Source organism: Pezoporus flaviventris, unplaced genomic scaffold, assembly GCF_033815535.1.
Source record: "Pezoporus flaviventris isolate CSIRO_AGI_PZ_B2104156 unplaced genomic scaffold, CSIRO_AGI_Pfla_v1 ptg000001l, whole genome shotgun sequence".
Classification (NCBI taxonomy): domain Eukaryota; kingdom Metazoa; phylum Chordata; class Aves; order Psittaciformes; family Psittacidae; genus Pezoporus; species Pezoporus flaviventris.
Genome location: NW_026892549.1, coordinates 34,296,557 through 34,324,452, shown reverse-complemented (window position 1 = coordinate 34,324,452; position 27,896 = coordinate 34,296,557). Strand labels below are relative to the sequence as shown.

The 27,896-nt window shown below is 38.2% G+C and overlaps 1 protein-coding gene across 7 annotated transcripts in view; it reads left to right on the top strand.

Annotated features, from left to right (window-relative positions):
* Positions 1 to 27,896, top strand: part of ADK (adenosine kinase) — a 305,830-nt gene that overhangs the window by 270,122 nt on the left and 7,812 nt on the right. For all 7 annotated transcript variants that reach the window (XM_061451234.1, XM_061451218.1, XM_061451225.1 and 4 more), the window contains one exon: positions 16,061 to 16,147. In XM_061451234.1, the coding sequence (XP_061307218.1) occupies positions 16,061 to 16,147 (87 nt within the window). The remainder of the gene's footprint in view (positions 1 to 16,060; positions 16,148 to 27,896) is intronic.

The following is a 27,896-nucleotide window of genomic DNA, read 5'->3' as shown; positions in this document are numbered from 1 at the left end:
TGTGTTAATGTTTAGCCCAGGAATTGAGAGTGAAACTGGAAAATGCCCTTTTCATGTATAATCACTAGAAATACTAGGAAGTATTTCCTCTACTTGTTTCTCAGATACAAGTATGTAGATTTAGGAAGCTGTACCATAATTCTTAAAAAGATTCTTGGAGGCATAGCTGTTAATATACAAGTGCACTGCTTAGGTCATTGAAATTACATGCTGTTGGAGAGGCAATACAGGGTTGGAGCATGGGAACAGGATGGAGGCAGACCAAAGGTCTGTCTAAACTGGTATCTGCAACAGTAGTGGGTGCTTGTAAAAGAGGATAAAGCCAGAACAAATCTATACTGATATTTCCATGTTACTCTCTCCTAGCTTCCAGCAACCTGGAGTTTGGCAATTTCTGAACTAGAGAAGTTGTCTTTGTACTTAATACTCCAAAATAGGAGTTTACCATACATAATGTCTTGTGATAATAATCATCACAGACTCTGTGTTATGTAAAGAAAGTAAATACCCTCCCCTTATTTGTTTGGATTCAGCCACTCAAGAATGTTACTGGCTATCTCCAGCTGCTTGTATTGCACAGCCAGTCCGTCATCATTCCATATGCAATATCTCGTTCCTTTTGATTTTGCAGAACTCTTGCTTACCTTCCCTTCACTAGTGTTTTCTCCAGACTCTCTTACTATTCGGATACTTGCTCTTTGATCCATAATTCTGACACCCTGGACCACCCTTCACTGCACCTTCTTCAGTTCCGCTATACTCTTAGTGCCTGAGAAGTTTACAAAGTGGTTTAATTTTGTTGTTTTCTTTGTTCTGTATTCCTCTTTTAATAATTGCTAACATTGTATTTGTTTTTCTGGCTGCCACTGATGATTGATCTGACATTTTCATGGAATTATCTGTTGAAGCTTCAAATGTTCTTTATGGTGTGGTAATGTGTGGTTTAGAGCCCATCAGTGTGTATTTAAAGCTAGAATTGATTTCTTTTTTTTGTTTTTGTACGTGCACCTTTTTTACATTTATTGACAGGCAATTTTATAGCCCAAAGTGTGAGCACTTTTGCAATCTTTTACACTCAGCTTTCGTTTTTACTATCCCAAATGAATCTAAATGTATCACTAGAAGATGGCACATGCTGTACTAAATAGCTCCCCTCGGAAAGGATATGCATAACCTGGAGGTGCTACCCATAACAGGTATGCACAGTTAACATCAAGAATGGATGTGGGCATGGGGATTTCAGTAAGGCCACCTCCTAAATGGCTTAAAGTCTTTCTTGTCTGACTCTGAAGAGCAAGGCTGAATGAATTTATAGTAAGATACTGATTCAGGTGCCATTAAACCCAAAACGGACACTTGTTCAGGAAATAAAGTACCTTAGTACACTGCAGCTGAAGTTTTTTGTTTGTTTTGGGTTTTTGAGAAATTATAATTTTGATATTATTCCTCAATTAGAGCATCCACATAGAATTACGTTATCATTAATTTCTGTTGCCACCTATATACATGTCTGTAATACTTTAAAACTGGCACCATTTTACTGGTGAACTGAGCAAGTTGTGAGGTGGTTCATACAGAAAAAATTACATTGACACACTGTAATTCTCTTTTCTCAAACCCTGAAGCAACAGAACTCCCTACCAGAAATCCTGAGAAGACAAGACTGTGGTAATTAAGCCTCCTGGTTACCAATGCAGGCCCCTACTGTTCTTGGCAGTCATAGAAGGAACGAGGATTCACCTTATTTGTCCTATGGCTACCTAGTCCTCAGAGCGTGTGAAAGGGAGAGTTGGGTCCCTAGCAGTTCTAAACTGATAGAAAAGTCAGAAATCACTGCTCCTCTAGGACACACATTTCCCCCACACTGACAGCATACTGCATCCGCATGGGGAGCCAGCTCAGCAGTCTGCACAGACTGGCAGAAATCTACCCATCCTGGTATGGTACTGAGCTCTCGGGACCAGCTTGTTACAGGGTTAAGATGAGTACTAGTGCCGGCATGGGAGGACAGAGTGCAGCATTTGCAGTAGGAGACAAGGATGAGGTTATAGTATCTGCAAACTATGGCAGCTGAAGTTGTTCTGGAGCCTTACTCTGAGACGTAAAGCAAGATCCATCTAGCAACAAACACTATAGTTCCAAAGTTGGAGTGAAAGTTGCTCCAGGATCAGCTGGCAGCACTGTTGAATTACGTCCTCAAAGCAAGGAGCAAAGAAAAAGGGCTCAGAGCCATGAGTACACTATCACAAAGGAACTGATCTCTGACATCTCATGTGCTGAAAACTACCAATTCTATCATAGAATTCTATTAAAAAGAACCAGTCATTCAGGAATTGGGAAGCACTGGAACTAATGACAGCACCCAGATTTAATTTGTGCTTTTCACATGTGCATGTAATCGATGCAACTTTGTCAAGATTATTAAAATGATACCTACCCTCCCCATGCAAACCAAACATGAAATTCTGGTGACTTCTATCGTTTCAGCAACTGGTTTTGCAGCTACAATGTTATGTCAGTTGAAATATGTCTTTCTGACTTTTTGAACAAACTGAAGAAAATCCCGAACTCCAGCATTCTGTTTCATATGAAATAATTATCCTGTAAACTTTTGATTAAATTTGTGCTTAAAGATCAGCATTGTCCTTTTCTATACTTGCATTCTGTGTTGCTGCAGTATTCGATAGTGGACGCTACCCATTTCCCCTTAAAGCGTGTGCTTAATGAGTTGAAATCTGAAACCCATGTTTCAAGGTTTACAGTGCATAAGCTTCTGACCTCCTGGCACTTAGATTTGAATCATACTAAGAGGGTAGCTATTTCATGAAATTATTCAAATAGTAATTTTTTTACCAGTAATCTTTTAGGAAATGTATTTTCTCTTTACACTGATTTGGTATGATTATTTTTTTCCATTGTAAGAAATTAAATATATGGCTTGTTCAGCAGGTTCCATAATAGATCAATAATTTGTTGGCTTAACTTTTTTTTTTCCTGTGGAGATGTGGGAAGATCAATGTCTGTATTGCCCTAGGTCATGATCAATACTTTTAATAAAACTTCCTTTTTTTTCTTTTCCTTTTTTTTTTTTTTTGCCTTTGTACCTTTGTACGGTTTTGCTTTTATTAATGAGCTTTTCCTTTAGTTTCAGACCATTAATGGTTTTCAGATAATGTCATACTGCCCAAGGTCAAGGCCAGTTTGAACTTAAAGCTCTACTTATCAGTGATTAAATCTATTGGATGGGCATAGATGTGTTAGAAGACATAAGAATTTGAGGCACTGCTTTCTAGAGGCTCAGAGTTGAAACAAAACAAAATCTTAACCTTCTGGGAGGATGACACATTAAGGCTTCTCTTTTTTTCTTCTTTTTTTTCTCATTTCCTTATTAAGTAAGTAAGGATTGTTCCTATTTATGGATCTCGTATTGGCGTTAACATCACAAGTACCTACTATGGCCTTGACTGCTCTTCAATTAAAGATATTAAATGCTCCACATTAAGATTTTTAATGGTATGTTGCTCATTTTGCACGACCAGTTTGAAATAAGGTAACACATCTTTTGTTCACTGCTGAAATTCTGGATAAGTAGCAACTTATCAAAGTGTGTGTTACCATCTGGAGTGCTTGCAGAGAATGTGATATTATTGTCTCTGAGGCTCAACCCAGCGTCTTTTGAAATCAATGGAAAGATCTCATTAACTTCATTGACTATCGATTATGGCCATAGAGAACTTAGAACATTCATGAATATTAATGGTTTATACTGATCCATGTGTCTTTTTGTGTGTTGTACCTTGTCTGCAATCTCCGATTCAATTTTTGTAGCCTACCTAGAGGTTATTCAAAAAGTGAACTTTAGATATGCTGAAAGATTTGATAACACGTTTTACCCTAAGGTGTCTTCTTTGTTGTCTGTTACAAATGAGGTGCATTAAAGAACTGCACCCTTTGACCACTGGCACCTCGGCAGAATACCTCCTGTAGAAGATCTTTTTTTCCATTAGTTTGGCAGTGTTAGCCTTTTTTTATTAGGCAGCAGTTCACTTCATAACAAATCATCACAGAGGAGTTTGAACAGCAGAATCCCTACTCAGAAGGTGCCCTACAGACTCTGGTAGCCTATCATCTTTAATTTAGAGATTTTATTTCCCATCTTGTGATTACAGTTGAATGAACATTGTAGAAAAGTTTAAATCGTAGCTATCCATGTCATGCTTTGCCGTAAATGATGGAACTTAACGTTTTCAAGCCTCTAATCTCACCTGCTCAAATAGTCACTGTAAAATAATTGCACAGAATGGCAGGAGAGTAAAATGTGGGTATGTGTGGTGACCTCGGATGAAAATTAACTGCAGGAACTGGCCCTTTGATTAAAAGTTTCTCTGCTGCAGCATCCAGTTGCAGGCAATAGAAGTTGTACGAAGTAGGTGGCTGAATGGAAACCAAATCCTTAGCTCTAGGAGGGATAAAGGCTAGGGCGGATCCTGGCTAGTGGAAAAAGTGGGCAAAGGGAAAGTTTGAATGGGTCCTGCTTCACCTGACTTTGGGGATTTAGGATTCAATTTGTGTAAGATGACAAAAAATCTTCAGTTAACCCTGGGGGTGGGGTTGGTAATCGGAGTTCTCAAAAATGGTTAATTGTTTAAAAGTAGGAATTATGAAATATATGAGTTTGGCTCAGTGATTTCCACAGTAAATTTCACAGATAAAGCAAAGTACAAATTATTTAAACGCCATATATGAAAAGTAGGCTATGCACATTACTTGTGTACCAGTGACCTTGACACACCTGCACGTAATATGGAATATGAAGTGGGAGTTTAATATAAACCTCTGGATACCACAAAAATAATGTTTATGTAGTTGATCCCATTTGAATGAAAGTAGGCTCCAGCTTACTTTGACCATAGCTGTTTGCTTTGTTATGAATAACAAAGTCAGTAAAGTAAGCAGACCTGACTTAGAGTATATACAGGCAGCAGATTTAATGAATACAGTAAACATGAACTGCTTTTATATTGCTATGTTTTGGCTATACCTACTGAATTATGTAATACTAATGTTTCTTTAAAAAGAATACTGAGGAGTGTCATCTGAAACCAGATTTAAAGTTTGGGAGGCTGCTTATATTGATTTTATTTTCTGTAGTCTGCTACCCTGTGCCCCCCACCACCCTCCTAATCCGTTCCAATTCCTCTGCCTGCCCCAGTGATTAGCAGTCAAAACTAAATCAGAGAGGAGTCTATGGAACCAAATATTTATGCCCCTTGTAATCCGACACTGTGATATTGTACCGTGAACCTGAAAAGATGCCGGGCCGTGCATTGTGGCTAACAGCAATTGATCACAAATGAAACTGCAGAACTCTTTTCCAAATTGTTGGCTTTATAAATTTGATAATAAGTACATTTCCTGTGCAATAAACTATGCATGCCCTCTCTTTCCACCCCACCTGCCCCAATTGCGGAATGCTGTTTGTACAGTATATTGTTGTTGATGACAACTGAATAAGAATTTGTAGGAGCAGTTGGCTATCAAATAATGGCAAATTTAAAGGTTATGCAAATCGTGCCAGTACAGCCCAGCTTGTTTCAGACCTCTTTTCTCTATTATCATATCAATTGAGTCAGCTCATAGTAGACAAAGCAAGGTTATGGGAACCACCTAGAGCATCATGCACCATTAAACATCAATGCAGCATACATGAACATCTGCAACAACGATCTTATTAACAGAGGGTATAACGGAAGGCAATAAACAGCTTTCTCAGTCACTTAATTGTAAAAAATTTAATAACCTAATACTTGAATTATTTATCAACAGCAAGTTGGTCAAAAAACATGCAGTTGTGGTGGGTTAGATTATAATACCTATTTCACATTGTAAATCGCTACAAAAATATGAAAATCCGTTTGTGAGCAGTTAAACACTATAGAGTGCTAAACTTGCAATTCTCTTTTAATCTTTGGTTCATCGTGGAATGTAAATATCTGCTTTTTGTGCTGCATTTTTTATATCTGGCTAAAATCAAATATTAAAAAAATAAAGATTGTTTTGGGATTTCTTGCCTAACTAGACAGCTTAAACGTTTCCAAAATCAAGGCACAGGTGTTTTGTTGTGAAAAGTAGAATACAAAACCCAAAAGTGGTCTTTGTGTACGCAACCAAAACACATTTGGGGAAACAAAACAAAGTGTATTAGATGTTTGTACTGGCTATGTATCGTGTTGGTTTCTGGAGTAATCTCTGCGCTGCTCTAGAAGATGAGAGCATGTGAAGCTGCGATCTCAAACGGCTTAGGGAAATGAATACAGAAATCAAAATATGTTAGAAACTGATGATGAAGAGAAACAAGTTTTGGTTCTTCAAGACCAAACCAAACTGCTAGGGATAGGCTAGGGTTGGAGCACACCCTTTGCTGGAACCAGATGAACTGGTGGGGAGTGTCAGCCCTCCTTTCCTTGGAGACTGGGGCACTGGTGAATTCCCTGCATTTGGTTAACAGGGAACTGGAGGCCTACTCATGAAAGGTTAGACCTGCAGGAGGAGAGCACCACTCTTCTGATTTCAGCCTGAATGTGCAAAAGGCACGGGTATTTAAGAATAAAATCAGAAAAAGGCAGTAAGAGACTAGATGAGTAGAACAGTACAGGCTCAAAGGTCAAATTTGACAAGTGCATTCAGCTGAAAAACCTGCTCCAAATGTTAGTCTGCTCCCAAGCAACTTTGCTCCGTCCTGGCACCCTCTGCTCTTACCTCTGCTGCCACCGAGTAGCAGCTATCAGATCAGATTTGTATTGATATGGAAAAAGAATGAAGCCTTCTACATTTTTGTTGGCATAAAAATCCAAACTGCACTGGGATTGTTGGCTACAATCAGCCTCAGGGTCTCCAGTAGACACCTCAGTCATTTCTCTACTCCGTAGGAAACAACGGGCAAACAGGAAGGCTGGGGGGAAAGACAGTAAGCAGCAAAGATTGGTACAAATATGAATTTGGCAAAATGAGAGTTACAGAAGTTAATTTTGTTTCCATTAAAAAAGGGGAAGTTCCTCAAGGAAAAGAGGGCAAAAAAGTAGGCACTATGTCTGAATAACCATTAAGTATGCATTTTACACTAAAATGCTTCTAAAAGGAACAAGTAACAAGCATTTTCCAATTTTTTCCACATTTTTAAGTTACAGTTCTCTGTAGGCTATCCAGTGGTTTTGCCTGCATATCTGTCTGGTTTTTAAAGCACCCCCTGCTTGTTGCCTTTCTTTGTAACTTTTCATAACTTCATTATATCAGCAGACTGGTCACATTTTATTTACACGTATCTGTTTGCTTGCTTACCAGCCTCGCTTTCCAGATTGGAAACTCTTCAGAGCAGGAAAGCTTTTTTTACATTTTTCTTCTAACACATATCGTGCTGATTGTCTTGACAATATGAGAATACAGATGAGGTTTAAAAGATCACAAGTTATACTTGGCTATGCGTGCCAACTAAAGTTTAATTAATTTTAGAATGTTTTACTGCTTCTGTAAAGAAGATCAATGTGTTTGGTTCTCAGGTCAAGGTAGCTGAAAACTGAATGATTCAGCAATTTAATGCTACAGAAATAAAACTTTGAAGCAAAGTAACTGAGAGTGACAGGAGATGGTAGGAGTTTGACGTGGTTCTGCAGAGATAGAGGCTGGAGGTTTTTAATTTGTCTGCTAGGTTAGTTATTTTGGGTTTGTCAAGCAGCCTGGTTTTGTAGCATTGGGGTTCACTTTAAATGACAGTGTATGCACTGTAAAGCCTGTTATGTTACCCTTATGAGTGCCTATATGCTACTACCATACTTCAAAGTGCTTGTTACACAAGCATACTATTCAAGAGCTCTTGCTGGAAACTGTCAAAACTGCTGTTATAATAACTGTATCCGAATGCCAAATTAATTCATTATGTAGGCAATAATTGTATAAATTCAGGGCTTGCATAATTTACATTAAAACATATGTGATATTATTTTGAAAGGTGATAGACTGGCCATCCTGCTTACAGCAATGGTTAGGTAATACTTTTAAACTGATCAAGTGATGCTACAGAGATCATAGTTCGGGGTATCTAGTTATCTATGAAATTACTTGCAACTGAGGCAGGGGAAGACTTAACTACTTCAATTTGGGCCAAATTCTCCTTCTAGATTGGCATAACGTTTAAAGAATTCCAGTAAAAACAGTGGAGTTGCTCTGGTTTTAACTAACATTTTAAGAGCAGAATATTTTCCCATTGAGACTAGAACAAATTTCAGCCTCCACTGCAGTGACATCTTCTAATAGATTTAAAACCTGCAAAACCCTGAGAAAATTCATTTAGCGAGCATGTTTCATTCTTCAAAAATAAATAAGCAGTCTGGGGAGAGCTTAATTAAAGGTAACACAGAATTTACAAATACAGCATGAGAAGAAAAAGGTAATTGTAAAAGTTCTGCAGCGGAGTTCAGAGTTAAAAGGATGAAGAATTAAAATTTCTATGTGTGATTTGGATATTTAAAGGCAATGCTGTAGAACGTCTGTGGTGTGACTGCCTCAGCAATGGCCAGCTACTATCCAATTAACTGCAATTTTTTCTTTTTAAGGAGAAATATATGTATACATTAACTTATTTTTAGTAATGTTTCTGGGGAAGGCTGTCTCTTTCATTCCAATGGACTGATTTTATTTGTGAAACTAAATATAAATTCTCCCAGAAGAAAAAGCTCCTTCGGAGCTGCTCTGTAGTGACCTAATGCTCACTCCTTCTCTTTTCAGTCTTACTGATGCTCAAGTAAAATAGAAGTGCCTTGGGCCCATTTCTGCCTCCACTGACAACCCATGCTTCTCAGATTATCATGTAGCATAAAAAAAGCTGTCATGTAACATGGCATTTATTTAAATGATGTGATTTCTGTGTTCACCACTCTGAAACTGAGGTATAGCTAAGAAAGCTGGCAAGTTTTGACAGGTTTCTTTGCCCCACTAGGGCAATATGCTTAATGTATAAAATATCTGAGGCATAATACAGGTTTTTGTCCTGCTAAAACCAAATTATAATGTGTTTTTCTCCTTTTTTTTTTTAGCCAATGTTTTCAAGCTTTTGGATAGGGATTGCTTTGACCTAATTATATGTTGATATTTGTCAGAAAATTCTCCCACAGGACAGTGTTTTGATGGTCCGGCTATGCAGTGGTTTAAAACGTATCTGTAGAATTCCATGAGATGAAGTACAAACATACGTGCATTCCTGCTAGTGGGCAGGGTTTGCTTTCTGAGCTGAAAGATGCTTCGTTTTTGCACAGTACCCATACCCACACCCACATTCAGAAGGTTGAAGAGCATGCATGAGCTCGAACATACGTGTCTGTGTATCTTGAACATTCATACGTGATATATTCTTTACATTAGATGCTGACATTCTGTCATCATTTGTGTGTTTTCCATTCGTGAGCTACCTATTTATGGACTGAAACTGATGTGTTTGTATTTCCTATTCCCATATGCAGCTCAAAAAATAATAGGTTTTCTGGGGGGTTGAGGGGGATTATACAGAAGGATCAAATAAGACACAGTGGCCAAACCAAGACACGTAGGATTCACAGTGCAGGAAGAAATGATGATATTTATTAATATCCAAGTCCAGATCTGGTTTTCTGTCACCCTGTACTTTCCCTGGTGTGGCTAGGCTCACTGCAGTAGAGCATGCTCTCGATAGAGACTAGGATCCTACAGTTCATGGGGTTTATTTACTGTAACCCATCTCTTCTGTCTTCAGGACTGATTTTGATCTGAGCTCTTCATAGATATTCCAAGACCGTCATTGTGTTCTATCAGTGAAACATCTGCAGAAGCTTTTCTTAGTTTTGGTGCCTGTGTCTTCACACCCTTCACCTTTTCCAAGTCTTCAACCTCTTTCCTGGTCTGGACAGTGATCACAGGAAAAGGATTTAGCTCTGAACACTACCTTATGTCTCCAGCAGCCATGCCGAGCTAGAGGAGTGCATTTTCTGGCAGTTCAGTGGGCGCAGTTTCAGCTCCCTCTGAAAACTGTGCCCAGCGGGCAAATGGCAATACTCATGTGTGCTCAGAAAGGCTTTTTCAACAGAGTTCATTGCCATTCTAAGCCTTAAACGTTGTGACACATGCCAGAAAAATTCAGCAGCTTGTTCTTTAGGGCAGTTTTGTTATATATGTATGCATATAAATATATGTATGTATTTTTTTAATGTATTAGCAGCAAACTGAAACAAAACTAGTATTTTCTGTTGATCACACATGGTCGTAGTTGTTTGTTTACTTGCACAAAGAAAGAATTATTTAATATGAGAAATAAAGTAGAGCTTCAACTCATGGAACTGGCAGTAATGATATACAAAATGCTGATGTTTAAGTGGTCCCCACACCTTTTATAAAGTAAACAAAAACATATTTGGGCCTGTAGAAGCTATTCGTGAGTTGATGCTGTTAGATATTTTACACTTGTAACTAGATACAGAGCTCTGAGTCTAATCTCGTACTGGTACAGATCAAGAGTTATTTCAAAGGAGTTGTGTTGAATTAACAGCCATGCAGAGAGAATCACACATAGGTTCAGAGAATATACGCTGGGTGCAAAAATAGGGTTTGATTTTACATCATTGCTAATAGCTGATGTGTATGAGTATATGAGTTCCTTTGGAGGAGCCTTTTTTCCCCTATTAACTCTAATCCCATGAATCATACTTTAGTGAGATGCTATGAATGCGACTTCTGAATAAAAATACTCTTGACTAGATAATGGGACAATGTGTATGTCTGAAGAGAGCTATAAAGAGGGAAGACAAGTCTCACTGAACATCTTTGGATTAACTTTACCTCCTAGGAGAGAGGGAAAACAGGGTCTGCACACTGTTATTTCCCATACAGATATCTATAGGACCATGAGTAGGGCCACAGAAGATTCAAAGTCCTTGGTATCATATTCCTGCTCAGTTTCTACGTAAACTGAACCAGCTGACTCTGAGGGACAGTACTTAGCATCCTGACCAACACAGCTATATGGACTTACTTTTGCTTAGTGAGCTGCAAAGAGAATTTTAGCCTGATTACACTACTTGGGTCTTTTATTATGGAAATAAATTAATATTTGTATTAATTCTATCATACCGTAGATATATAAATGTCTTCTAAACAACAGCTACTCTATAACTTGTTTAGGGTAGCATTGTTTGTTGTAGCAATAAGGGCTTAACTTCTATATTGCTAGTTACGAGATTTTCTTGGCTGCATGTTGAATTCATTAGTATACTGCATCATTTGTTGTGTATTATTAAAATATTTGGTTAGAAAGATCCCGAAGCATGTGGCTGACTTGCATCTCACTTGTTATGCTATTTAGCTCCATTGACTTCCACAACTAAGTTCCTTATTTTTCTGACAAGCCATACATAGCTACAGCACCAGGCCAAGAAATGCACAGAACTAGATGGAGGAGAGAGAAGATGTTTGCTATGCAAAACAAGGGAAACTTAACATGCACACAGAAAGTGCCAGGGGGGCCGGAGTGTTCATCCAGTACAGCTATCTGAGAGTCTCAGCCTGAAAATGCAGAATCTCATTCTGTTTGCTTAGAAATGATGGGTTGAATCAGCACTGCCAGATTTTAAATATATCATCACTGGAAGTCTTAAGGATTTCTTTCCAGGGGTTCAGCATGCACTGCCCTGCTCCACATTGCCTTGTAACTTTAGACAATGCTGTGCTGATATGGTGGGAGAGTTGCAGTATGTATTTGATATACATTACCGAGTGTGGTATCTTTGTGTGAAGTACAGCAAAATGGCATTTTTTACCTAGAAAAGAGGAAAAAAAAAAAAAAAACACACAAAGAAACAGGAAAAGTGGTGATATTCCAACGATTTTTAGGGATGATCCAATGTGCAGAAGAGGTACAGAGACCTGGAGCCAATAGGCTTCTGGGTTCTACTTTCTGGAGAGAAGTAAAAGCTCAGAATCATCCTGACTTACATGAGCTTCTTTCAAATACTTTTCTCATTACTTCGTACCTTATAGCTGCCCAGAGACATTTATAGGTTTTGAGTTCAGGTTTCTGTGTTCTGTTAAGTTCTTCCTGTCTTCCCCCCACCTCTCCCCTCCTTTCTTTTTATCTGCTTTTGGCCCTTGATCTAAAGAAAATTAGAGAGGACGGAGGTGGGGAGGAGATGGGACAGAACTGTTTCACAGTTGTTCCTTTCTTTTACAAGTTAAAGCTCACAAAAGAAACATGAATGTGTCTCCATCTTTTAAGCATCTGTCCTATCACTACCAGCCCATGGATCAAAAGATTAGCTGAGGAAATAGCTACACATTTTTGTATGTATTTTAGGGCTCCCTTCTTCCTTTTATTTTGTTTTAATACAAAATTAAGGACACTCCAACATTTTGCCCATAAGAGTTCTCTTACAGGTAATTAAATGTAAGTTTACACATTTAATCTGCTTTCAAGAGCAAGAGAGACTGGTAAATGACCCAGTTAAGGAAAGTACTCTGCCTAATTGGATGTAATGATTGTTTGCTGGTGTTTATTACTGTACTAAGAGTAGACTTGTAGTCTGTGGCTCTAGTTTGGTTTAAAGACAGACCTGTAGTATATGCAGCTATCATCAGAGTTTGGTTGTTTCAATTAACATAATGAAATAGGCATGTGTTCATTTAGGAGCTAAAATATATTAGAATGGAAAAAACACTGTTTTCTCAGTTAATATTGCTCTCCAGTTATCTCTCCAGACTGTTTTACCCACAAAAATATCTTAAGCTTGATATGCTAGTGCGTATCTTCATTTGAGGAAAATAAAGATAGATTTCACATTTCTATGCACATAATGAAACAGGTTAGCAGTGATTAAATTCACCAGTAAGCTGATTCCTTCTGATTTATTTGTGGCTATTGTCTTCAGCCTGTGACATTACCCCATTAATGTTTGTTTTTGATTATTTCTATGTAATTCTAAAAGAGTTGAGTTCCTTTCTAATGTAAAATCATTGAGAGTTGAATCAGAGATTCTAAAATTTTAGGTTTCATTACTGCTTGTTAGTAAAACTCCCCTAATTATAGACACCTTGTTGCAATTCTGGGCTTCCAGGGAATGATATCCAAGTGGAATGTGTTGTATCCCAGAGTGTGTATCACAGAAGATATTTGTTGCTTAAAAATAGAACACTGGATTTTATGCCCAGAGGAGCAGCACTTGGACTTCAAAACACTTACGTAATTATTCTTCATTTCATAAGCTCTCAGAATGATAAATGAAATCAGAACTGACTTTGAAAAGCAAGGCCACTGATGACCAGTGCACTTAGCCAAGGTGTCTCTGTATTCACTGTGATGGATTCGGGAGTTTTATAATATAATAGATCACACACAAAAATGAAGTTAAAGCAACATTAAAGTCACAAAAGCAAGGCTATTCAGAATGGAGACTTCTGCTTCATTTTAATTCACCCTGCTATGCCTAGTTGTTACAGAACACAGATTGGTAAGGTATGCTAACTATTTTTATGCTATGACACAGACATAAGGTAATTTAATGGCAGCTTTAATTCTGACTTCATTTATTGTGAAGGAAAGAAGAAAACTACCACCTCTATTATTTTGTTGTATCTTTCAATATGTGTTATTATTAGCAGTAGTTTAGTAGACTCTACTGTGCTAGTAGAAGTTCTCTTAAGGTTATAGAAAGATCTTTTGCCTGTTGGATGTGTGCAGATGGTAATATCTTTATAATGCAGTATGTGTTCCAAAGCCATGCTGGCTTCTTCTGAAACTTCAGTAATTCAAAATATGAGATTATTGCTCCTCTTGAAAAATACCTAAAGTTACAGAGGCAGAATATATGACCCACGTAGAGATGCAAAACTGTGACTGGGGGGAGGGGAAAATGTTCTCATACCAGCTGAATTCCTTGATGTATCTGGGGTCTTAAGACTTATTACATCTACTGCAGAAACAATAGAATAAGAGCTCATAGTGCAGTACTTACCTGCAAGTACTAGAGGGAGCTGAGGGAAGGAATCAAGACAGGAAGAAAAGAAGGGAGAAAGATGATGGTGAGAACTCATTTCGTTAGTCTGCTTGAATCTCACTTGATGCCAATCCCCATTTGCAGCATTCGAAATATAAGGTCTGTGTATTATTCACTCTCTGTGCCCAAACACACGCATTTCTGTGCATATGCTAGTGTCTGCTGTGTATTTAACGTAGAACATCTGTGTGTGCCCATGGACACTTGGGAAGGAAGAGGTTAGTTTATTACAATGTGTCTTCAACAGTGTTATTGTTTTGTTCATTGTTTTAGTATTATCTAGAACAAATCATATATACCTTCTTATGAAATGGATGAATACACTCTGCTCATCTGGCAGAGTTTAAAGTAAGACCTCTCTTTCTTGATTTCCAATTCAAATTAATCCTGTTAAAATTACTAAAAAACATTGCTCTTAAGAGCACAACACAGCATTGAAGCACATTTCTAAATAGCTTTCTTAACAGGATAGAGAATAGGATGCACTGAGAACTGACTGAAGCCTTTTCTTTAATTGGAATATTCATCTTATGTTTTTCATTACGCTTTTTCCTTTGCCTCTCATGGATGGTTGTTGCTAATGCTCCCCTCCCCTCCTGGTGGGCCAGCCAACAGTTCCCTCTGGAGGCAGCATCATTATATCTGCCTGGTTCACTTAGTAGCAGATGGTGAAGAGCAGTAGAGCTGATACACTGCATTTCACAGAAACCAGGATCCTTCTGGTACCACTGCAGCATACACAGACTTGCCTGATTTGAGACTGTGAATTCTTTATATGCCTCCCAAACTAGGTTTCCTTGTTTGCTACTGTGTATGTCGGTGTAAGAGTGATTTTTATGATCTGCTCTGTTGCTGGACAGTGAAGAAGCTGCTCGTCTCCAGCTTTCAGCTACTGGAGAATCTATTTCCCATTTTATTTCTATTTTTTCTAAAAATTAAAAGAAAACAGCTCTGATGGTTTTCATTTTCACTGGTTGACAGGCTTTTCTTCCCCCTCCCCTTTTTTTAATTCCTGCTGTCTGCCAAAGGACAATCTGTTTGCTCTGAGACAGTTTAATGCATACTGACTACCAGAGGCAGAACTTCCATTGGCTCTGTTACAGGGGTAATTTACACTTTAACAAGGTATTGTGACAAGGTGGTAATTATATTTTTATCACGTCATTATGACATTACCACCTGGAAAGCCATAGCTGATTAATTAGTGGCATATATTAAATTTATAACCCTAGAACTCTAAAGTTATCATACCTAAGTGGTGTAATTATGTTGAACTGTGGTGTGGCAGTGAACTGGAGGTGAAGATGCCGAGTATCTACCTATTGCAATAGGCTTAACGAGTGCCAGTAGAGGGCAGGGAGCTGCAGAGAAGGAAATATTTAAAAAGCAATGCTAAGGAAGCGGATGAAGTCATTGAAATCTTGAAACCAAATCTAGTCAGATGGCAAGCTGCAAAGCTTCTTACATATGTGGGGTTTTTTAAAAGATGTCATTTGAGAGCACTTTGATTTACACTAGTTTCTGCTTTTTAATTCACAGCTTTATTTAAGTTAGTTCATGTGCATTTTGGTTTTTACAGTGCAGCAATTTCTGTTGAACTTTTGGAGGCTTGGACTGGCCATTCTGGAGACTACATCACCTCTCTGCAACTAATAAGAAGCTTTTTCAGCAGGATGGGATTTTCTTAGTCTCGTCCATATGTTTTATGGTTTTCCTTCAAATTTTTTTCCTCTTGCCCTTAATAATAGGAGATAAAAGAAATGAGGCTGGAAGCAATTAATGAAAATGTCCCAACAAATAGCTTGATCAAGTATGTTCCGGTATCCCTATACAGTAAATACAGACAGAATTATAAACCAAATCTATTTTTATCCAAATTGTCATGTTAAAGGTCAGAGCTCCAGTTTTGCATTGCTTTGATTTTTGCTGTTTGTTTTCCTTTTCAAAGTCATATTTCCAAGTAACTTATGTTTTATTCTCCTCTTCCACGGCAGAAAATGAAGTGACTACTTTCCCTGTGTTGGTGAGCGATCAGAGTGAAATTGTGGATACCAATGGAGCTGGAGATGCATTTGTTGGAGGTATTTCTTGCTTCTTTCTCTTGTTTGGAGATTATCATATTTTTGTCTCTGTATAAAATCTACCATTTTTTCATTTAACTGTCCTTCAGAATGAGCATCAGTCTTTTAGAGCTTTTTGCTGCATCCGGAAGTTATATCATTTCATTAAGTTCTGATTTTCAAAGGGAAAGTGTGTTCTATTACTTCAGTAATAATATGCCATTATGCTGTACTCTGGTAGTTTTCATGAGATTAATTGTATCTGTCAGACTGTTGCATAAACAAGCTGCATCAAGTACTATATAGTGTACAGAAATCCCTCCTGGCTTAAATGTTAACACATTGTTGTTCTTTAAAACAGGTTGTAGTGAATATTAAACAGTATGTTAATAAGTGAGCATAATGTCTTTTGATCATGTCAATCCTGGTAGAACATCTGCTTCCAATACAATTATTTGGACATCAGTAAAGAACGCAAAGGGTTAATTTGTTAAAACAAACCCAGAAAATATCTGGCATTGCTTAATATCCATTTGCAAACTTACTATTTTTTTTGGCACAAGCTCTGAGGAAAAAAAGGGGATGTTATGTCTATGCCTGTTTTAAAAAATTATTCAATATAAGCCAAAACCAGTCTAATCCAAAAGTTCTGTCAGTCACTGTAACCTTTATACATGTAGCTCTGTGATGCACTATTGCGTCCTGAAGGCTCTAATATCCAGTACCTTGTAGCTCTAAGGAGTTCCATTAGTCACTAATTTACTGGAAACATTACCAAAGAGACTTTATAAATAGAATTGCAGTGCTCAGTCTTGTAGCTGTGAAGGGGATAACAAGCAGAGTGTTACCAAATTCAAGCTTCAGAATTGTGTCCCGCTTCAAGAAAATAGTCAACATAAGCTTAGTCTTCCATCCTTAATATACCACTTAAGCCACTAAGTTTTCAGTGTATCCTTAAATATGGCTGAAAATAGGAATGTTATTACTCGTTGCTTTGGTGCTTTGTGAATCAAAAAGAGCAGACCTAGAGGGAAACACGTTAGGTCATATTATTCATACAGCTTTTAGTGCACGCTTGTCACTTTGTTGTTCATAAATGACAAACAAGACTAAATTTGAGCCAGTAATGGAGACTGTAATGTTCAAGTGCTTGTCCTTGTATACCTGTGCTCTGTGTATCAGCTGTGCCACTAAGCTTCTGTTCCTGCCTACTTTGTTTTCAGATCCTAAAGATAAAGTAATAGTGGGAAGGGCACAGGTGGGATATGTCGTAGACACCAACCAAGCTTTGCCTTAGCAGGAAGCAGTTTTTCATGTGTCTGTTATGTTTGTCTCAGGCTGTATTTATTCTCAGTTCTTCAGATTTTAGGCATTTTGAAATAAGGGCTTTCTTTATTTTTTTAATAATCCTACTTTTGTTCTTTCCTAGTACAGCTGAAGGAAGACTATTGCAATTAAATAATGGGACTTTAAGCACTGCCTGCTCTTTCCTAACCTTTCCTCTTTAAATTATGTCCTTTTCCCTGGTACAGTCATAGTTGCTGTTTTTCTGTAGAACGGCTAAAAGGTTGACTTTAGTACTTACACAGAACTTTCTGAATGGTAAGCCTGCTATAAGCCACATCAGACTCTATTCCAAACTGCTACTGTCTACCAGCAGTGTAAGGAGTTCAGGAACATCCTGTCAGGCTGGTCTTGGATCAGATGTGAGATTCCTTACTCCAGGGAGAAAAATTATGTGGAAAATGCTAAGTCCTATTGGGAAGAAAATAAAGAAGGAAAGTAAAAAGGTCTCTAGAAGGTCAACTCTCCTTTGTCATTCTAAGTCTGTTGAGATGATGTGTCTGGATACAGCAAGCTTCAGTGTGTTTGGGGTAATCTTAATAAAGCTCCTGTACTGCTGTTTATAAAGATGTATTATTTTCCTCAGTTCCACCGAGGCATCAGATGCTTTTGGTATAGCGCTCAAGTGCAGTCCAGTGATAGCATGGCATTGTACAGTTCTCCCCTGATACCAGGGAAAGAAAAGACCACAGCTGTTTTTCCCTCTGTAGTGGAAGTTGGCTCTACAGTTGAAATCTCATTGCGGTTAGGCACTCAACCTGAGAATCGGTATGTGAGCTTAGGTTCTTGTTGCATGCTATTTCTTTCTGCTGTGACTCAAAGCAACATGAACCTCAGAACATCCATAGTTCTTCTGTTAGCTTCTGAGTTATCTTAGTTTTGCTCTGTCACCCCATAAATAATAAATTGGTCATTTATTCTCCTCAGAGAACAGATTTTCCTGAGTGTAGAGATGGGAGATTTGGGAGTCATAACAGTCTAGATACACAGCTGATACTGTTGTCTCTTTCTTCATGGAGTCATTTCATTTTCCTTCCCCTATATAGGAAATAGGATACTGGACTGCAGAGGCTTTGATTTGGTCTGTGTTTCATTTGAGGGAAATGTCTGTATTCTATCTATATCACACTTTTCATGTGTTTTCAAAGTACACATTTGCCACAGGAAAAGTTCTTTATTGTCTCCTTGCCAGAAAGCCCTATGCAGTAATGTTGGTAATACTACTCAACATATGTATCTTCTGTTGATTCTAGCATGGAGCCAGATGTAGTGTTATTGTCCTGACAGAATTTTTATAATGGGAATTTTTATATTCTCTTCAGTGTTTTTGTAGCTTCTTTCTTCAATTGAGGTTTTTATCAAGTTGTTACTACCTAGGCAACAGTACATGTAATGTTTTGATTTTAGTGTCCGTGTAGTAAAATGTTTCAAAATTCATCCCTTAACTAAAAAATGCACTCAGTGTTATAATATAGTCTCCTGGAAACGTAGTTCCTTTATTCAAACAGCAGAGAACAAGACTCCCATGGCAAAGCTTTCCATACTTCCCTGGGAATGGTGTATTAACATGACTGAACAGTGGTTTTGCTGGAGCAAATGGCTTGGCTGAGAGGGGACTGCGGGATATAATGAGGACTAACCCCATCAAGCAGGATTTATTTTACATTAGGAGGTCAGGTTTGTTAGATTCTATCATATTTTGAAAGGTCTTTAATGGAGGAACTCTCTTCCAGAGGTATAACTCACAGACTGTAAGGAAATGCCTTCTCAGTAATTACACCAACATGGCAAATCCCTCCTCATGTTTCTCCATGCGAAAGTGGAAAATAAGAAGTCTGGTTTGTTGTTTGTTTGGGGTTTTTTTCTAGAACCTATCTAACTACTGAAGGTCTTTAAACTTTTCCATGACTTTAAGGTTTCAAGATAAAATTTCTGGGCACCTGTAACTCTTTGAGTTGATTCACGAGTTCAGTATTTCTGAATATGAAGCCACTGGCCTCCAAGGAGAACTACCTCACTCCAACAGCTAGCAACAAGAAATAACTGCATTCTTCAGTTGAAATATGTTTTTATTAAGTTGCCACCAGGAGTATCTCTGAATTTCTTGCCTTTTACTGCAGGCATCAAGTCATCTGCCACTCAGGCTGGTGCAACCAGCATGAATGAGAAACTGGGTTTTAACATTCCTGCAGGTATCTTTATGCTAAAAAAGATTTCTCTAAACAACACTTACAGAGTTTGACCTTCATTGCTTTCCAGCAACAAACTGCTACCTTTTAGAACTTTAAGCAATAATCGTTTACTTTGTAGCGTCTCAGCACCTCTCGTGAATTTCAGGGGTACCGCAGAGTTTTGGTTATAAATCCCTGAAATACCCATAAATACAAAGTTTCCACCTCTGGGTTCTGATGACATTGACAAATCACTTGAGCTTTGCTGACATGGCTTATGTCACAAGAGTCATCTAAATGGAATTACAGCCTTTGTTTGTAGAGTTTGGGAAACATTCTGTTAACTCGTTAAATTAACATTTATTTATTTCTAGTTAGCCTCATTTGGAACCTTTGCAATAGTGATAATGAAAGCATGTTTAATGGCAATAAGCAGATTGAAATATGGACAGTTCTACCATCTTACGCTTTCCTTTACGTCATCCTGCTCTATTTAGCAGAGTAGGTCTGCCTTCAGTTTGGGCTCCCCTTTGTCCTTGCCAGCGTAACTAATGAAAACAATTAGCATCTTTTCTGATAGCTGCTGCCATTGCTCCCTGCAAAATCTCTCCCCTAAAATCTGCCTACTCAGTGGAACTGGGTAGAGTTTCCATAATAAATAAATGAATAGAAGAAAGTGTAAAATCAATGTTTCTTCAGGTTCTGCCAATATAAATACATTGACTTAGTAGTCTACTGTGATTTAGTCATATACTGCGTGAAAAGTACTAGAGTATGAAATGTAACCACAAATCATTTTAAAGCAGGCTGATTAAGCAGTGACAGAATGATCACAGCAAGTGTGTATTACTTAATACCATGCTGTAAAGACATTATACCATTCTTAAGGAAAAGAAATCCCGAGATTGAAGGAGCTCTTCATTAAGCATTGTACGGTGCCAAATGTGAGCTGATAGCAGTTTGCCTCTTTGATATCAATCAAAGCTGAGGTCAGTGGCTCAAACAACCTGTCAATTTAAAAATCGCATTGTAGCTTTCATGTACCAAGGAGTCTCATAAAGCTGCTAGTTGCAGTTTGAGAGCTACACTCAGAACTGTTTGGTGCACATACTTACAGAATAAGCAGTTCTCTCTGTATTTCTTGTGAAACCCAGCGTGAATCTTATAAGATGGCCAACTACTGTCTCAGCTATCACAGAACTACTCCGATAGAATTCAGGGACAGCAACAAAAGATGAATTGTCCTCTTTTGTATGTGTGCTTGTGTGAGTGTGCCTCACGGCATCCCTATCTTTTCTTTAGAGACCACAGGGCTTAGTGGAGATACTTTCCTCCTTTTGTTTCTGTTGCCAAACTGGCTCAATAAAGCCATTCCGTCATCTTTGGTGTAGAGGTTAGTTCTAAACATTATTTTTCCATCTTAATCTAAATGCCTCTACAAATCAGATAAAGACCTTGGACTCCAAAGAGTTTGCCCAAAGGTTATTACATTGTTTGAATTATAGCCTGTTTTCATGAGGTAAATATGAATTATTTTCCAGAGAACAACATCCAGCTTTGGTTTCAGAGCTAAGTAATATTTGGTATATTTCTACATTATTGAACTGTTAAAATATTACCCTTAAAGTGCAATGTTTTTTGCATATATTATACATATACATACATGTATGTTTATAAAAACACAGCGCAAGAAATGCAAATATAGGTTTGCAAACAACCCAGAGTCCATAGAATAATTGCTTATCCTTACTCCTCTACTATGAAAAATATGATTCAGTAATCTTTTGGCCTTTTAATAGGTCTGGTTCTGTTTTCCAAATACATGAGTATAACTTTGGAATACCTTGACTGAAGCCAGTAGATTTAAACAAACATACTATTGATAAAAACTGAAACAGAATAGAATCCAGTATAATAATTCTTATGTTGTTGTCTGCTTAAATTCAGCATTTATATAGGAATCCTAGAGTCTTTAAAATAAAAAAAAAGCTTAGGTGGGATTTAACATGGTATGAGATGGCCCTGTTTTAAGCCAGGGGCTGGAGCAAGTGACATCCAGAGGTCCCTTCCAACCTAAGTTGTACTAGGGTGCAATGAGTTATATTCCTATAGGAATTAGGTTCCCAGTTGCCATTTCCCACTCCTCTGAAAATCCAGCCTCTTCAGAGGACAGTGTTGCTGGCTAAAGAATATAAGCTAACAAAAAATGAAGCTTATACAATGGGAATTCCATCTTCTTAGAATAAATCTGATAAGGGCAAGATGAACTGTATTCGTGACTTTGTCTATTAAGTCCCTTATGTATTTCATATTTAGGAATTGTGTAGGTTTGTTGCATGAATAGTTGCTATATAGTGGCTATAGCAGGACTGCTAAACATGTCAAAAAGATCTGATAATGCCTTCAGCAGAGACAGGTGGTTTGAACAGTTTGTCAGATTACTAAATTATGAGTAAGATTGTGCCTATATTAAGGAGAAAATTCCTTAATGCATTTATAGGACTCTTCAAGATTGTGGAGTCATAAAATCATAGAATGCTTAGGGTTGGAAAAAAAACGTAAGATCTTCTAGTTCCAACCCCCCTGCCATGGGCAGGGACGAATCACACTAAACCATGTCACCAAGGCTCTGTCCAACCTGGCCTTGAACACTGCCAGGGATGGGAGCATTCACCACTTCTTTGGGTAACCTGTTCCAGTGTCTCAGCACCCTTATAGTGAAGAGCTTCTTCCTTATCTCTGGCCTGAAATTTGACTGCTTAAATTTAAATCCATTACCCCTTGTCCTGCCACTGCAGTCTCTAATGAAGAGTCCCTCTCCCGCATCCTTGTAGGCCCCCTTCAGACACTGGAAGGCTGCTATGAGGTCTCCACGCAGCCTTCTCTTCTCCAGCCTGAACAGCCCCGACTTTCTCAGCCTGTCTTCATATGGGGGGTGCTCCAGTCCCCTGATCATCCTTGTGGCCCTTCTCTGGACTTGTTCCAACAGTTCCATGTCCTTTTTATGTTGAGGACACCAGAACTGCACACAATACTCCAGGTGAGGTCTCACAAGAGCAGAGTAGAAGGGCAGGATCACCTCCTTCAACCTGCTGGTCACGCTGCTTTTGATGCAGCCCAGGATACGGTTGGCTTTCTGGGCTGTGAGCACACACTGAAGCCGGCTCATGTTCATTTTCTCATCAACCAACATCCCCAAGTCCTTCTCCTCAGGGCTGCTCTGAATCTCTTCTCTGCCCAACCTGTAGCTGTGACTGGGATTGCTCCGACCCAGGTGTAGGACCTTGCACTTGGCATGGTTAAACTTCATGAGGTTGGCATCAGCCCACCTCACAAGTGTGTCGAGGTCCCTCTGGCTGGTATTCCCTCCCTCCAGCGTATCAACCGAACCACACAGCTTGGTGTCATCGGCAAACTTGCTGAGGGCGCACTCAATCCCACTGTCCATGTCAGTGATGAAGATGTTGAACAAGACCGGTCCCAACACTGATCCCTGAGGGACACCACTCGTTACTGGTCTCCAGCCAGACATTGAGCCATTGATCAGCACTCTCTGCGTGCGGCCATCCAGCCAATTCCTTATCCACCGAGTGGTCCATCCATCAAATTGATGTCTCTCCAATTTAGAGACAAGGATGTCGTGTGGGACAGTGTTAAACACTTTGCACAAGTCCAGGTAGATGACGTCAACTGCTTTGCCCCATCCATCAGTTCTGTAGCCCAAAGAAGAATCTGTTTTCACTAAAAACATTGCAGAGAAATGAAATATTCCCCTTATTTTATTTTCATCTCCGTATGAATCTCTGTTATAAAAACTGCCCTTCCTCTTGTACTCTCCACCCTAAAACATTTTAGTTTTGTTGAAACAGGAGTTCAAGGAGCTAGGAACAGTTCTTTACTGAACAGCAGGACTATGATATCAGAAGCTACTTAATTCACTTACAGTGGTCTTTAATTTGTATAAGGTTTTTATACTTGTTTGATATACCTTAGGAAGTTGTCATCATTGTTTAGTCACATTTGATAGAGAGAAATGCAGTGGATAAGATATCACTGCTGTGAAATGCTGCCTTCTGGTAACACCAGGGCTCTGAGATGCTATTTTTTTGCCAGTTGGGAGTGAGGGGTGTTTGTTTGGTGACATCAATTAAATATTTATGTCCATGTGACTTTTTGTGGCTGATTTAAACCACGACATTTTGTTAAAAAAGAGACGAGAGGATACTACTTTGAATTGTTCGTCTTTTCTTTAAAGATAAATGTTATAACAGAAATCAGCACTCTCTCTGTCTTCATTTATACAACATGGGTGGCTAATTGCCTCTGAGCAATCCTGTTGTTACTGAGATCATGGCTGATGAGATACGAAGCTTTGAAATAAAAATACCTTGTTAATGTCATCAGCGTTTGACTGACAGCCCTTTTTGCCCATCTTTAATACTCCTGTTTTATAAACAGCTTACATGAGTATAATAGCTGAGCTGCAGACAGGGCATCAATCTTTGCTTGCTAGGGGATAACTTGTCAACATGTTCATGACTTACCGTCTGTGTGTTCTGATGGCATTCGTAACTCTCTCAGATAAATATCACATCTAAACCTAGGCTATTAGGTGGCCACGTTATCTCTGTAACTGACCTTCTACAAACTGGAAAATTAACAGATTATATGTTCCTAGTTGATTTTTCTCAGTCTCAGCTACAGGCACACCATTATCCTGATCAATAGTGTAGCCAGTCACTAGTAATTTCAACATTAGTACTGGCACAATTTAGATTATTGCCACAGTTTGAGTTGCAGCTACTTAAACAAAACCATAAAAATAGATACTACTCGGGAAAAACATGGACTATTCCTGTTTTATTTTTAATTCCCTACTTCACTTTTTGACAGTTTCCATTCAAAATTATTTCTTAGGAAAAAATACATTCTTTTTTGCTGGCATTATACTTAAACCTGATCACAGGCGTTGTCCAGTATAATTTAATTGTGATTCCATCTGGTTTAATTGTCTAGTTTTGATTGCTGCTTTTCTCTTGGTTTCTAATTGTTCATGTGAATTTTCTTATTTTTTATCCAAATGCAGTAACTTACATATGGTGATTCACATTTTCACCTATACAGGTTAAAGGCAGCCCAGAAAAACACATAGTAGAATTATTGTAAGGCAAAACATTAGTATACTTACTGTCATTTTTCAAATAGCATGTAGAAGTAAGATCATAGAAGGATCAGTACCTGGAATTAAAAACCCTCAGAAGTTTCCAAGTAGACTGAAGCAGGGCTGGCTCCTTCTAGCCGATGTGTCTCTTTTCCTGGCAGTGACACCATCAGTGATACGGGAGCCCTAGTACACAGCAAGAGGATTAATATGTTGCAAAATTGAGTTTTGAAAGGCCTAATTTACCTCACCATAAATCCAGTGACATTCTGGACAGGCTTTATGAGAAATGAACATCAAATGGGTTGCGTACATTTTGAAAAACAAACCTTCTGTGTTAAAAATAGATCTTCAAAACCAATTATGAAGTTCCAGTTTTTGCTGTAATAGCTATGGGACAATTACAAATTGACTTAATGCCTCAAAGCAAATCATCACCATTTAAAATACTTTGTCATGCGTACTATCCCTATCCTCATAACATTTCATTTTATATTAATGTGTCATGTGTTAGAAAATCATGTAATGATAAAGAAAATGTTCATGTGGAAGGTTTGAAATTACTTTAATGAGTTATTATTACCTTGCTTGCAGATTGTTGGTAATATTTTTGTGTTATTTTAATGTATTCTGAGTAGAAACAGAGGCACTAGTCAGATTGGATCATCAAGAACATTCCCCTGGGAATCAGGGCAGGATACAGTCCCCTAAGAAACGATGTGTCAGATTAAGCTGATGCTGTATTAGCAGGAGATAAAAACAACACACAGTGAAGTTGTTTGAAGTATGAAAATACACTGAAATACGTTATCTATTTTACATCTAATATGACTTGGTGTGAAGCTATGGAGATTGACACAGTGACCATAAAGGTACTTCTTACACTGTGGTGTTAGCTAACAGGCTCCTCATTCACCTGTAGCTGCCTCTGTTGTATAATAGAGTGGTAACATCCCACACACATGGAAATGGGCTCATACTTGAAGTGGGAAGATGGCAAGGTTGCGATAAGAAAAAAATAGAATTAAAAACATGGTCCCAGTTGAAAGCAGTGGTAGTAGCAGTGCTTGTAGGTTGAGCACTCATCTCTGACTCTTCTTAAAGGGACATTACTGTTATTGGTGATCAGTGATTAGTATCAGTTGAAGATAGTAACAGATATTTAAAAAAGCAGAGGGAATTAAATGGCACACTATTAAAATAGGAGCATTATGTATATAATGGCAGGGTAGGCTGTTTCAGCCCACAGAAGTCAATAAATGTATAGGCTGTGTAGCTACTGTATTCCCACTGCACTGGGTGTTCTTTTTGATTCTCTGCATACTGCTGGTTTGACTGTGGAAGTATACCTGCAAATAAACCCTTACTGCAAGATGGTCATTCTGCAAACACAACTTCAAATTCACTAGCTTTTGTGTATGTGAATCTCAACTGTGAAGTTACATTCAGAAAATGTTGCCTTTTTGTACTTAAATCTATGTTAAGAACTGAATAGAGGATAGTACATATTCCATTTTGTTAAGCTTAGAACTTTGTTATTTCTACATTAAATTAGTGAAACTCTCTTCCTCTTATTCCAAGCACTAGGAAATCTGCACCATTTACTGTCAATAAAACAGATCTGGTTTGAGGCTCAAAAGGCTTTCTCGAGTACTAATAAAAGAAAGCTAATGTCATTCTGCTGCCTCAAAATGGCTAAGTAGAATTCACTCTTTTGAAGAACACTTCTAGGAAATGTTTTTAGGAAAAACAAAGAGAAATACCAGCCTGGAAAGTAGTTTCTCAGATAGCTGGAGAAGATGCTTCCAATGAAAATATCTGTATTTGGTTTGGCATATACAGTGCCTTCAATACTCCTTGTAAGCTTGGAGGGCGGGGATTTTTTTCTTAATCAAATGTTTTTCCCTGATCCTGACTGTTGGAGACAAGCCCAAATCCCCAAGATTCTGATCCAAAAGGTAATTTCCCAAAGGTCATCATGTGGACTTAAAAATGAAAAATAGGAGCAAACCATCTGAAGTTATAACTTCATTATCAGCTGTTTCCATACTTCTTTCTTGGAGTACATTTGTAGACTGAAATTATTCTTTTCTTGGACAATCAGAAGCATTGGGGAGTTTTCACAGTGGTGATATGCATCAGGTTATAAATAGAGGATGATTAATGTGGAGAGTGTCACAGTAGAAAACACTTAAGCCTATCCTTAAGCTGTTTGCCCTCATGGTGGACAGTACTTAGTCAAGGCATAGGCCAGGGATAGGAAAGATCCCATCAGTCACAGTAGGCTTCATAATCGGGATCTAAGTTTTCTCCATCCATTGCACTGCCTTCAGGACCAAACCGCTGTAGAGTTACAACCACATTCCTACAATGCACAGTGACACCAAAGAAACAAGACTGCTAATTTTCCTTAGAAAGAGTCTCTGATGGGCCCAAGCATCTATACAGGTCCTGGGGAGTATGATAACACCTTATTCTATGAGTTCCAGTGAGCTGGCCCAATAGGTCCAAACAGTGGGAAACATATATGCAATGTAATAGAATTATTCAGACTTGAGTAACTGATTCCTAATGGAATAAAAGGGATGTAGTGGAGGTTTTTTTTATTTTTTTATTGTCACACTTTTGCAGGAATCTTTCATTAACATTTTCCATATGTAATCACTTAAAGCATTAGAGTCTCAACTCTTGCTTGCTTTGTGTATTCAACACCTCCTCTCCATTCCAGGAAAAGGCTGCTAAACTGAAAACATTCCTTTCACTTAATCACAGTTCTCTAGTAAGTGCAACACTGTATTATTTGCCTGTGTCCATAAATGACTGTATAACCTCAGACTGAAGAAGACATACACCCATCTGAGCGATCCTTACAAAAATTCAATGTGTTCAAAATGTGTCGTTAAATACAGAAAGTCAAGAGGAATAGGGACAGCAGTACCATTGCTAACTGCTTTTCTTGAAAACATGCTTGGGTTAGTATTCATGCAGGTGATTAGAAAATAAGAAGCTTGTGTAAGAGGGTTTAACATGTGAAAGACAGTGAAATGCCTTTAGCATGTGACCATTTTATAAATAAATATAGACTTACGAAACA